This window comes from Papaver somniferum, chromosome 3 (genome assembly GCF_003573695.1).
Source record: "Papaver somniferum cultivar HN1 chromosome 3, ASM357369v1, whole genome shotgun sequence".
Lineage (NCBI taxonomy): Eukaryota > Viridiplantae > Streptophyta > Magnoliopsida > Ranunculales > Papaveraceae > Papaver > Papaver somniferum.
The window spans coordinates 227776778-227790623 of NC_039360.1; the positions used below are offsets into that span (position 1 = coordinate 227776778).

Sequence of the window (13846 nt, forward strand, 5' to 3'; positions counted from 1 at the left end):
TTCATGCCTTTATCGGATAACACAGACCTTAGTATTTCATTTCCATAGATAACATTACATAGACCCGTTTTCCTGTAATTGACTATTCGTTTCTCTTTTGAGCGACCAAAGATCAAATCCATTATTTCCATTATTGCATCAAGTTCCATCTAGTTGCCCATTAATCGAATCGTCCGGAGCAATTAAAAGTAACAGTGCATGATTCATGGACGTTAACTGTGTAACTATGCTTAGGTTTCCACATGAACACAGGCAATTTAGACATCAGTTGGCAGACACAAGTAGCATCCATTTCCTTGATCCACCTGCAACAATCCGTTTGCTGTTGTGACAAGTGATGGTGGTGCTGCTGCTGTCTGCTTCCGCGCCTCTGTTGGTGTTGGTTGTTATGGCCATGATGACTAGAATGTCCATGCTGTGAGACTGGTAGCGACTTACAAGCTTGATTAGCCAAGGCATATTGAGGGGTGCATAAATATTTCTGCGACAAAGTCTTCTTCGGCATCCACAGGAGAACCATCACAAACAAGACCATCGACGTTGTTGATTGCATTTGTATTCGCTTCATAATGTGCATGAAAGGAACTTGGCATGTATTTTTGGTGTTAATAGTGGGTTTATATAATAACTTTATTAACTTCCTGAGGTTCTTATCATGTATTTAGCATGCCATGATTTGGGTCACATTATCTTGTGCCCTGTACTTGATTTACTGCTCCTTTATGTGTTACCATGAAAATTGCAGTCCAAGCGATGAACACAAAATAGATGAGCTAGTTTTCTGCTGAATTCTTTTAAGTCAGGGCAGTTTTTGCTCCGGTCCGAGGAGATAGAGCCTACTGTTGCAATAAAATGGTACTAGCATTAAGGACGTGACTGTTATTTCAAATCAATTTAGAGTTGCACACCTAATTTCAGCATAAAAATAGTCCATTTATAACAAAAGTTCAAAGAAACACAGAGATGTGCCCACTCCAAACTGGAGCAGCACAAGCCCAGAAGAAAAAACTAAGTAAATTGGCAATTTGGCATGAGAAACCACCAATTAGGTGGCTGCGATCCAACAACTAGGTTACAACCACCAATCATCTGCAAAGGCAGAACAATCAAACAGACAGCATTAACTGCAAGAATCAACTTTCAGCTCTGGTTAATAAAAAGAGGACAGCATAAGAACTCAGATTTACCCAACTGCTTCGAAGTTGTGTACCAACTCTCGACACCCAATAGGGCCAATACCATCCCCTGCATTTAGAACTCTCAAATCTTCCTAGCTCTGCTCACCATATACAACCGATCCCTTCATTTTCGCGAAGCTGCTCTCCAAGTTAAGCTGCGGAAACCCTTCTCTTAATACTATTGCTCAGCTGTAACGCCTTGCACACTCACTCATGTAGAAATCCTGCACAAATCCAAATTTATCTTTGCAACTTCCATCAATGATAACTTCTGGCCTCCTCTTTGCATCTCTATCTTTCTCCCAGCCACATACTTACCATATATGTGCAGCACGTTTCATACCTTTGTCTCCCTGTCCCTCGTTCAAATCTGCAAGCTTTGATCACCTAATCAATATTTTACAAAACCCCAGGGGTAAATACAGAAACATGGTTGACTTAATCAACTTACACTGAGATGATACTATCTCTATAAAAATTAAATGGATCACTTCATCACTTCCTATCTGTTCTGCATCTCCTAGCTATGTTTTACATGCAAGTAGAAGTTTTAATATGTTTCAGATTTACAATTCACATCTCCTGGTGTCCTTTATCCATATTTGAGTCTCAAGTAGACAATTTTAATACAGATAGAAAAGAATACCATCCTAATTACCAGAACGGTTGTTGATGGGAACCCATGAGTTAACCCACGCATTATAACTTCTAAAATGAAAACCATAGGAAATAAGGAAAAACAGAAGATGTAGTAATATGCCGCCACAGAAGTTACAGATCCAACTAAATCCTACCGAAATCACGAACAAATGTTGATGTTTGGAAAGATAAAATGCAGCAAATAGATCTACTTCTTCACCTAATCAACATCATCGACAATCAGCTTTTTACGTAAAACGAGGGACTTTAGATCAGACAGTAGAGAGTACTTCAACCTGAAGCAACTGTTTTTCTTCAAAAAATCTGGAAACAGATATCTAATGATGGCAACTAAATAACACTAGATCCTCAGCTAAAAGGGAGGATATAAGGTGGAGGAGCAGTCGAGAAACTTATTCTTCAAAAAAATCTTTGTCAATCCAGCTTGCAACTCAATCAGCGCTTATAGGTGGAAAATATGAAACATACACAATGAAAATGCAACATCTAAATCCATACAACCAAATAGAAAGCATGGTTTGCGGGTGTTAATTCAAGGTTAGCATTAATTCAATAACATTCCACCAAGCTATCGAGTGTGGTGGGTGAGGTTTAACTGTACAAAGGCTAAAACTGAACCGGGGGTTCATGTTTCGACGCTATTGTCCATGTAATATTGGACGGGTTAGACCCAATCAAAACAAAATTTGAAATATTAGACATTCATAAGTCTCCTATAAACCTCAATATCAGACAAGGCCTATGGGAACCGTACTATCCATTATTGATAAAAAAAAAAACCCATACTATCCATTAAGGTCAGGAAAAAAAATCAGCTCCCAAGGTCTCATACTGTCCTCTACTTATAAATTGCCGAGGAAATACATAAAACATTAAAATAAATGACTTTACTGCATTAGGCAAAGCAATCAAGCAAATAATGCCTTCAACAACTGAATAAGCATTTATCAGCCAAGCGCGTGAATAAATAAAAGGGTACCAATTACCATTAAAGAAATCAAAATAAATGCAAAAAGAAACAATCCCATAACTGGAGTCTGGAGTACAATATTAACATTTCAAAACAAAAGGCATATGAATTCAAAATATAAACAGTCAGAGCTAATAAACAAAACTCTTCGATACTGGAACACAAATTTATAATACTAAAAGACGGACTCATATCTCATAGGGTAGGTTTCACAAGAACGTCAGATTTCAAAATTAAAATAAAACCGAATCTTCTCTGCATAAATTTCTCACTATAATAACGCCGCCAGTTTCAACATAACTGAAGAGATTAAAGAAATCTAAACACTAACTTTAACATACCTTGTACTGTCACAAAACTGGCAAAAAGTTATCAAACGAAAGCGAGTGATTCAATATACTGATGAGCTTTAAACCATGGGGATCCTGGATACCGCTGAATAGTTCCATGGATAATTTTGGACTCAAATTTCTTAAGATCAAATGAAACAACTCTTTCTTGTATTAGCACCACTAACTTTGACGAATCTTTTTCTTCCTCGATAAGCAATACAGAGAATTTGAACAAACCCTGGTCATCTACAATATCGTGTGGATGTATTATTGACAACTGATCTAGTGTGACATGGTATTTTAGCGTCCAACATCTATAATCAACATCCATCTCCAAAACATCTAAACTTGTTGTAGTACTTGGAAGATAATTTTGAATAAGATGTAATTTCCCCTTGCATTCTCCAAAGTATTCAACCACTCTTCTATACCATTTTTCGGGTGCAGGTGGCACTGGCATTCTCCTTAGTTGTTCTCTATCAACGTCGAAATAAACAGAAGATTCACTAGAGTTACTTGAATCACAATTTGTGCTCATCCAATGCAATGAACCATTCCAAAACACACCAGACTTGTAAAACACATCATAAGGTGCAGCAGCAACAGGATTTCCAGAGAGCCTCCAACTGGCCGTTCTCGAACAATAGATTTCAATCACAAAATTATCATTCTCGTTTCTCCAAATGCAAACAACTTTGTAATGAGGTGACTTCAAGGGATCAAAAGCTAAACTCACACTACAAATACTCAACTCCCAACTACTCTTTATATCTTTAGGAAGAACTGAGTAACGTTTTGTGGACGGGTTGCAGATATAATACTTACCATCAATGGAACTGTAGCAACATAGTAAGAGCAGACCATTACAAGATTGTTCAATCCCTGAAACTGTGAGCCCTCCATTTGAGAAATCCGCTTGTGTTCGCAACGGGAGACTACTAGGGATGTTACCTTCCAAGAAAATGAACTCAAATTCTGGGTCCTCCCAAGGAGACAATTGCTGCAGGTAAAATCCAGGAACTGAAGGGCGTCTGTGAACCAAATGTTCCTTAATAAAATCAAAATCAGAGATGAGGTGGCACCATTGTTTTGAAACAGATTTGAATACAAGTAGAGACTTCACAGATAAACACAATAAAACCCCTCTTAACAAATCAGGGTTACTGATTACAGCAATCAAAGACGATGAAATCTCACTGTTAATCTTCTGATTCTCGGAGGAATGTAAGACCATCTTCTTGCTTCTTGAATTTTATATATAACCCTACAAAAATTCCAATTTAGGTCTACCTTATCAAATTTCTGAAAAATGGGTTTTTGCAAATGATGTCAATTCCGATTAGCACTATAAGGTATTGAAAAATCAGTTCAACTTATGAAACCCCAGGAAAAATCCTATCTTCGTGCTACAAAAATAGTTCTTTAAAAGAAGAAAACAGTGATAATTTAAAACCAAGAAAATGGATATAATGAAAGTTCAATGGAAACCAAAAAGGAACCCAATGAAAGAAAAAATGTACCTTTGTTTTAGGGTTTCCCACTTTCATCGAGGAGAAAATTGGAGGCGGAGAAGTGGATAGAGGTTTTTTTCCAGAGATGCGGCAAAGAGGAGTATGAAATAAGGTCTAAGCGGGCCGTGCCTGAATTTGAGCCATGGCCTAGATATCGACCCGATGGTCTACGTTCTGTAATAACAGATTATTTATTTACTAGGTATCACGGCGGCCTTACTGTCTTAAGGCCAAGAAAAATAGTAATTGATCTGTCTTTGATATAGCTTAATTGTAGCAAAATCCAACTACTAAGATGTTCCGTAATTAAGTCACCGACCGGATGACCCGTAAGTAGGGAGTCCCTTTTATGATTTTCTTGTAAAATTACAATTTGATAAAAAGATTGGATACGGTTTGGTGATAAAAAAAAATTCCATACGGTTTGGTGGTAAACCGACAATGTCCCTCCCTTTTAGCGATTTTAGTGAAGCCTTTTCACATAATTTCTAATGTATCATATTCATCCTTACTTGACGGTATACCCTGGGATTTATCAGAAAAAATGATAGTTTCGCGCCGTGTCGGAAAAATACTACTTTCACGCCGTGTTGGGAAAAGTGATACTTTTCCTCTATGTCAGGAAAAACGTACTTTCATTCCAGGTCTGGAAAAATGATACTTTCACGCCGTGCCTGAAAAATGATACTTTCGCTCCGTGTCAGGAAAAATGATACTTTCGCGCCGTGTCAGGAAAAATGATACTTTGCCTCCGTGTCAGGAAAAATGATACTTTCGCGTCATGTCAGGAAAAATGATACTTTCACTCCGCGTCTAGAAAAATGATACTTTCACTTTGTGTCAGGAAAACTGATACTTTCACCCCGTATCAGGAAAATGATACTTTTGCGCCGTGTCAGGAAAAATGATACTTTCATCCCGTGTCAGGAAAAGTGATACTTTCACCCTGTGTGGGGAAAAGTGATAATTTCACCCTTGTGTCTGTAAAAGTGACTTTTCACTTTTCATTTTGGCCTATTTTAGGCAAAAATGAAACTGTGAAAATTTCTCTTTTTCTGAAATGGAGGTAGTACATGCCCTGCCGTTTTTAGCGGCCACTCAAAAAGATTTATGGGCCAACAATTTATACCCAACCAATGACACTAGTTAAGGGGTATCTATATGACATTGAAGTTACATAAACTCAATGGTGGAAACTAAACACGAGGGTTGCGCTGCCCTTGTAGTATGAAATAAGGTCTAAGCGGGCCGTGCCTGGTTTGGAGCCATGGCCTAGATATCGACCCGATGGTTACGTTGTGTAATGACACATTCCTATGAGCTAGATTGAGCTGCTAGATTGGTCAAAAAGTGTTGCAAATCAAAAAATAAGTGTGTGAAAAAAGTTAACACATGTACCTGCTACTTTTCTCTCCTAGCATTTGCTCGTTGTTCAACTAGCAGCTAGTTTCAAAAGCTGAATCGTTCAGCGCTCAAAAAGTAAACAAAACGCTGAACCATTCAGCGCTGAGAGAAAATTTTCTGATCTAACGGCTGAGATTTAAAGCGCTAAACCAAACAACGCTCAACGCTGAACAGTAATTAGACACCGACCGGATGGCCCGTAAGTAGGGAATCCCTTTTATGACTACTTTCTTGTAATATTAAAATGTAGACTAACATAAATTTATAATTTGATAAAAAGATTGGATACGGTTTGGTGATAAAAAGATTGGATACGGTTTGGTGGTAAACCGACAATGTCCCTCCCTTTTAGTGATTTTAGTGAAGCCTTTTCACATAATTTCTAATGTATCATATTCATCCTTACTTGACGACATACTCTGAGATTTTTCAGAAAAAAAGATAGTTTCGCGCCGTGTCGGAAAAATAATACTTTCACGCCGTGTCAGGAAAAGTGATACTTTTCCTTTATGTCTGGAAAAATGTACTTTCATTCCAGGTATGGAAAAATGATGCTTTCTCTTCGTGTCAGTAAAAATGATACTTTTATCGCGTGTCAGGAAAAATGATACTTTCACGCCGTGTCAGAAAAATGATCCTTTCCCTCCGTGTTAGGAAAAATGATACTTTCACGCCGTGTCTGAGAAATTATATTTTCCCTCCGTGTCAGGAAAAATGATATTTTCACTCCGCATCTAGAAAAATGATACTTTCACTCCGTATCAGGAAAACTGATACTTTCACCCCGTATCAAGAAAATGATACTTTTGCGCCGTGTCAGGAAAAATGATATTTTCATCCCGTGTCAGGAAAAGTGATACTTTCACCACGTGTCAGGAAAAGTGATAATTTCACCTTTGTGTCAGTAAAAGTGATATTTTTACTTTTTAATTTTGGCCTATTTTAGGCAATAATGAAACTGTGAAAATTTCTCTTTTTGTGAAACAGAGGTAGTACATGCCTAGAAATATCATTCCAACAAAAAGTAAGATATCTAACGGATTACGGAGCCACCACAAAGGATGCATAACAGTTTATACAGTCGTGTTTTTGCTCGTGCATCCACTAATTTGGTTATACAATCACTAAAACTATGTGTATGCTTCAAAAATGCGTTCCAACAGAAAAAGGATGTATAACGCATTATACAATCGGTGTTTCGTTGTTCTTAGGTCCGCCCTCTTGATCGTGCCAGCGGTGTTCTAGTGATATCCTTAGCTACATTTTAAAATTGATCAGATTTAATGCACCTTATAGCTAATTAAAATTAAACATTTGCGTGATTTGCGTGTGTCAGTTACAGACAATTAGATCTTTTCTATCGTTATGCCGACGATAAATTGATATTCATCTTCATCGAACACGTACGACCAACCTGTATAGTTGGTTAACCTTCAGTACATTTTTCTTTTCTCATACAGGATGACTGGGTTTCTGCAACCACATGGATCATGTATGCTGCATTTTTTTAGTGTATCAATCAGAATATTGTATGTTTTTCATCTAAAATTTCAGCACAAAAACTTTAGCCGAAATAAAACTTTTAACTTTTCAGATCACAACATAGTGGCCACATAACCCTGCCATGCCAATTTGTCTATCGAGGCCTATGATTAAAAAAACGGAATCTAGGTTGGAGTGAAAAAGTTGATGCAGAAAAAAGAAAATGGAACTTTCCATATCTCACCAGTTCTTTCATAAACTTGAATTACTACGTTTCCCAGCAGCGAGGTCTTTGCAATTGTTATACAAAATGAATACAAAAAACATCATCTAAACCCGCTCGTATATATGTTCCTGTGCATATATATTTATTCACATGAATAAAAATTTTGTTACAGAATAGATAAAATACATAGATTGGATTAGCTTGAAATTTTTCGTTAAATGATCTTCCTGTCATTTCATCATATGCATGGCAATATATATAATAGTTCAATTTCTACTTCCACGTCAAGTAATCACCCCATCGTACCCTAGCAATATTGGACGTGTCCTACAACAAATCAATTCGTTCAAGATTGATCAGCAATAAGAAAAAAAAAATTAACCGCAATAACCATTCTTAAAGTGGAAAAAACGTTGCACTTATCATCTCCTATTGTTTAACATTCTTAGAACAAACTTCAGATCGAAGTAGTAATCTTTGGTTAAAACATCTACATATGAGCATCATGAGTTCTCAACAACATTGAATTCACAAAGTCAAGATTTTGCGAACACCTATTGATCAAACCGTTCCCTTAAATTCATGTTTCAACACAACGAAGTTGAGGAGACCAAATTACCTCTTTAGGGCACCTTCTTTATACTCCACTACTACCGGCTTTCCTTGTCTTGGAGTATCTCTACAACAATGCAAAATACAAAACAATAACAATTTGTATGTGAAGTAATTACGTGCATATATCCTTGTTTTGAAGATTACATAAAATTTTACTGCAAAAATTATTTCAAAAAAGCGAAAAAAAAGATTTGCATTTGCTCCCCTAGATCACCCTCTCGATATTCTCAAATTATATCCCACTTGAAAAAGTAAATCTCTAATACTTCAGTTCAAAGCTTTCTATTTTACAATCAAGAAAGAGATGGTTGTTATAGTGATCTAAGAAATAAGAAATGACGTTGCTTACCTGTTATTTGCAAATTTGTAGTTTCTTTAGAATTCATAAAGAGAATACTCAAGATAGATGTTGAACAATGATGTCAATTATCCTTCTCTAAAAATATTGTGAAGCTAAAATCGCCATAAAAAGTATGTAAGCTTTTATAAAACTCAAATAACGGTATCATCTGTAGGAGTCGAACCCACAATAACATGGTTGAAAATCATGTTCTCTGCCATTTGAGATAAGACGGCAAGTATCATTTCCTAATGCAAGTGGGCTAGCAAGCAGAGAATTTACTTTCAACTTACTTATAACAGGCTGATAATATTTTTAATTTGTTGTAGTAATAAAGATTCGAATTCTAAGACTTGTGAAGATTAAATTTAAAGGTTTAATAAAAGCGAGAGTTACTGGGTCTAGGATTCCACCGAATTCATATCATAAGGATCAATTATTTATTCTCAACAATTATCGCTCAACAAATAAAATAACGCCGACTCTGATTTTGCCAAGGTAGATTCTCAAATATTAGTTATAAATCCTAAGCATGGGATATCAAACATTTAAGTAAGCATGACCCATTAAATAAAATAATAACTAATTAATCAAAACCATAATTCTATTTTAATTAGTGCAAAAGTCAAATGGAGAATAAAATAAATTCACACATGTATGAAATTCGTCTTCCTCCGTCGACCCAGTGTCGGGGTCCAGCTCGTCATGATGGAAACACGCTAAAAATGGTTTTTTATTGCTCAAAATGTGTTTACAAAGAAGAAAATATAACTCAAGGGAATTCACAACGATGTTCAGACGTTACAGAGCTCACCGTTACAAAGTTTGTCACACACTGAAGATAATGTTACAGACTGTTAAAGATACAACCCTTAAAACGACAGTCTTCTATGGTTTTATGTTCTTCGGGTTCTTCTTCCCTGCAGCAGCAGAAAAAATCTGCTCTGCAGCTTCCTATTCTTCTTTGTAGCTTCACCAATCACTCCCTACCCATTTTTGTGATCCCAGAAGCGTATATATACCCATTTGGACCGAGAATAAATCCCTACAAATCCAAATAATCTCCGCAAGATACGAGATTTTTCTTCCCTTTTTCTCTTCTTCGCGCGCCTGTTTGCCGTTTACACACTCCAATCATGCAATAACTCATCTAGGAATGAGTCAAACTTGTGCAAATGGGGATATCTTCACACCCAAAACACGTAATATCCACAAACTCGTCCAACAGAATATCGAGTAATATCCTCGAAATATCCTTCCCTGTATTATTAAACCTATAGTCCTTGTTTGACGAATTAAAACATGTTACCATGCCTGGTTAGGTGTTACAGAATGATAACAATCCAATCCCTTGATCAAATCTCTTAGAATTTTTTCCAAAATAAAAACCAAAGTCCCGTGAATATCATACTCCCCTGTCTTGATCCGAATGGATTATCCATCCAATTTTAACTGATTCCACGACCCATACCATCCATGTCTAGCTGAAATGAGCCCATCCAACAAAAATCAGCCATTGAATCTCATGAAATCGCGTCCAAAAAGTGAACCTTAATTCTGCCAGTTGCCTGCAACTTTTCCCCGCCAAATTACAGTATTCAAAATGTTGAAGAAAGGTGCCCCTTATCCGATTTACTGGGATGGCGATAATAACTGGGGTTCCCCTTAGTAATTAGGTTTTCCCTTATCCAAAACTGGGAGTACGAATAACACGTGTCCTCCGGTAGTAAATAACATCTTTTTCGAGCCAATTCTCCGCAAGAGCTTATTCTTCAAAAAAAAACTAAAACAAGTTTATTAGTGATAAAATGAGTCCCAGCTAATGTATTTATGGGTTAAACTGTGTTGCATTTTCGTGCTTATCAGATTCCCCCACACTTACATTTTGCGAGTCCTCGAGCAAAACAGAAAATTGACCCGCTACATAGATGGTCATGAAATAAGAGAAAGAGACCCGCTAGACAACTGGTCATATAGTAAGAGAGAAAGAGAGACCCGCTACACAACTGGTCATAGAAATTCGAAAAAGAATGAAAAAGACCCGCTACACAGCTGGTCATAAAGTGAAAATTTGAATAAGAATGAAAAAGACCCGCTACAAAACTGGTCATAACCCTAAGAATCAACAAAAAAAATTTGGTGACCCGAGCTGGTCATAATATGCAAGAAAAGAAAAAGACCCGCTACACAGCTGGTCATAATATAAGCAAGAAAATTCCTGAAAAAGAAAAATAAAAAGTTAACAACCACTCCCCCACACTTAAGCATCACATTGTACTCAATGTAATTGAATCATCCAACATAAAAATTAAGATGGGAAATAAAATAAAAAATAAAAAATATACCTACTGGAATGTACAAGAAGGATCCCCATACACTAATAACCTGAAAATTTGGGGATCAACCCAAAATACAGTATTTACAAATGACAGCTTCACACTTATGTCATGATAACGTGGAGACACTGAAACTATCAAAAACAAATGATAACCCCCAAACCTAGTTGTACTACACATGGAAGTGCATAATTAAAGAACAAAATACGGGGATTCTATTGAGACTGGGGAAATATCAATTAGTTCATGCACAATTTCGGCAATAAGCAAGTCCTCTGGGTATTTGGATGCAAAGTAATCCAACAAAATTTTAGAAGCACATAATTCTAACCCTAAATTAGGTAACTTTTGGAAGTCTAGGGGTGTAGAAACAACCTCTAAGTTCGGTAAATTATCTTGTGAGATAGATTCATCTATGGAATTAGGCAAATCATCTATACAATCATCCACAAGGTCATCTACAAATTCTGTCTGGAACAGAGAGTCACTACAAGAATGATCATCATCATCATTAAATAATTTTTGGCATTCCAGGATTCTCAATCTTTGTTCCAAACTAGGTGGTGTATATTTGTAATACTTATCATATATCATTAGAGAAGATTCTTCACTTACCATTTGTGGAGCAAAAACTCCATACCGTTGCCTATGAATATATTCACCAAGTGTCATCTCATATGAGGTTGCCTGACTTTCTACGCTTATATTCCACCAGCGTCATCTTAAGTGACGTCTCCTCAAAAGAAGTCATCATCCTCAAAAAGTCCCTGAAAAGAAATACAAAAAGAAACGCATAAAAAAGAAAAAAAATCTAAAAAAAATGAAAATACCGTACAAAATTAAAAATAAACCTAAAAATTAATCTAAAAACAAATCCACGTCGGCGGCGCCAAAATGGTTCCGTTGCGTTTATAGATTTGTTTTTAGGTTTTATTTTTTTTTGTTCTTATTTATGCGTTTTGGTACTTCTGTTTTCTTTCAGATTTGAAGCTAAGCTAAAAAAAAAAGAAGATAAAGTGCTAAAAAGAAAAGCAATGCCAAAAAAGGAAAGTAAAGAGAAATCCGAAAGGAGTGAAGAAGAATTTTTTTTTCTTGTATATAATTATTTTGTTTATTTTTATAAACTGTAATTAGAATCTTTATTTTTGTTATCTTTTATTTATTTTTGGACACTTTTTGAATTCTATTTTTGGACATTGGACATTATTTTTTTTAGACCCTACGGAGGGGTAGTTTTAAATATAAACTGTTTGCAGAGAAGGACGGCGATTACGATATCGCCTCGCCCCCTCGGGTTCGTACACTGACATTGGAGTCGGTGTCCCGAGTCGACTTCAACAGTTCATCCCCCGTCTGGAACGGGAGGTAAGAATTCTAAACACCCGTGAATCCCCTGTCAGCGGGTTTACTGGATGATTTTGTATGCATATATGTTGAGGACCTGAAATCAGATTTAATTTTCTAGTAAAGGGAAAGGCCTGGCCAAATCAAGATAAGGACTCGGATTTCATTACCGTTTCCTTCTTGCCCGCCTTAGGAACACGTAACTTATGCGAACCTAAGCCTTAAAATTTGGACTAGAACGATACCGATAGGGTAACGATATTTATAGGAAAGTAGTTCGAAAAATATTGGTTGCTCTATTGAGCATACTTCGAAGTTCATGATGGTTTCTGTAAATTGAATACACCGCCTTGTAATGCCGGTGAGGCCTTGGGTACCAAAGCTCCACTGAGCTTCCCTCGTCTCTATTCAACCTACTTTAACTCGGATTGATTCCATAGAGGTTTGCTCAGATTGTAACGAATTCCTTTTCGAAAGAATAGAAGCTAGTCTAGAAACATTCTAAGGGAGCCATCATGCTTTTTCTTTGCTAGATAAAATAGGCTTGTTTTGGTCGAGTCAACCTTCTTTGTGCTTGTTTAGAATTTCCTTGTAGTTAGGATGTCGAACTGGTATAGCCAATACAATGATTATTCGACTGAGCAACATGAACATTATTCTTTTTATGACCATAGTGTGAATAGTGGTTGGGAACGCCAAACTTTTGAAGGTTATGGGTCATACCATGGTGAGCCCAATTAATATCTACATGCCCACCGGTCATACGAGCGAGATTCTTATAATTCCTCTCCACTAGATGAAGAACGTAAGATACTTGAGGCAACGCGTAAGTTACTTGAGTCGACACATACGTTAGCGGACATAAATGACTTAGTTATGGACGAAAGAAAGGTAAAAATCAGTGAAACTTCTTTAGAAGATAACCTCTGAAAGTTAGATGAGTCAAAATGTAAGTTAACTTATTCAACACGTGAGTTTGCTGAGTCAACACGTAGGCCTGAATTAGAGACGGAAGAAAAAGTTGCTCGAATTACTCTTGATTGCCAATACATTCTTTCCTATATCACCCGTGGAAATAAGGATAATTTTTATAATAATCAAGATGAAGAGGTTAGAAATGGTAACACTACTTGTTTAGATGAGGTTCAATCAATTTCATGTTATTATAATGAGGATTATGATGAGGATAGTATTGATGAAGATCATGAAATATATAGGCATAGTGATCAGCAATTTGTTACTCCGATTGAGCTTTATAATGATAGCGTTGTTTCTAGTACAAATCCAAATAATTTTAATGATTATTCACTCATTCAAAAGGATGTGGATTTGACTAGAGATACCACCGTTTTAGACGATGTAGTTCATGATCCTTTAGCCTTCCGTGTGTTAGCTAATCCATTATTTGATGTGCCTATCAATGAATAGGAGGAAGTAACTATGATTAT

At 36.5% G+C, this 13846-nt stretch overlaps 1 protein-coding gene across 4 annotated transcripts; it reads right to left on the bottom strand.

The window, feature by feature from the left end:
* Window positions 1-912: 912 nt before the first annotated feature.
* LOC113358850 (F-box protein At5g07610-like) lies at window positions 913-4752 on the bottom strand. Of its 4 annotated transcripts, none has more exons than XR_003364770.1 (3): window positions 3150-4709; window positions 1188-1565; window positions 913-1089 (listed from the first exon to the last, which is right to left on the bottom strand). XR_003364770.1 is itself a non-coding variant. In XM_026602571.1 (3 exons), the coding sequence occupies exon 2, from the start codon at window positions 4372-4374 to the stop codon at window positions 3181-3183; it is 1194 nt and encodes a 397-aa protein (XP_026458356.1). In that variant the 5' UTR covers window positions 4375-4404; window positions 4661-4752; the 3' UTR covers window positions 913-1565; window positions 3150-3180. The 4 variants fall into 4 exon arrangements, 3 of the variants coding, with proteins under 3 accessions (XP_026458356.1, XP_026458355.1, XP_026458354.1); XM_026602571.1 differs by having other exon boundaries at window positions 913-1565; window positions 3150-4404; window positions 4661-4752; XM_026602570.1 differs by having other exon boundaries at window positions 913-1548.
* Window positions 4753-13846: the final 9094 nt, after the last annotated feature.

Bases quoted from the DNA above. Each gene is read 5' to 3' on its own strand.
- LOC113358850 (XM_026602571.1), bottom strand. From the start codon at position 4,374: ATGGTCTTACATTCCTCCGAGAATCAGAAGATTAACAGTGAGATTTCA.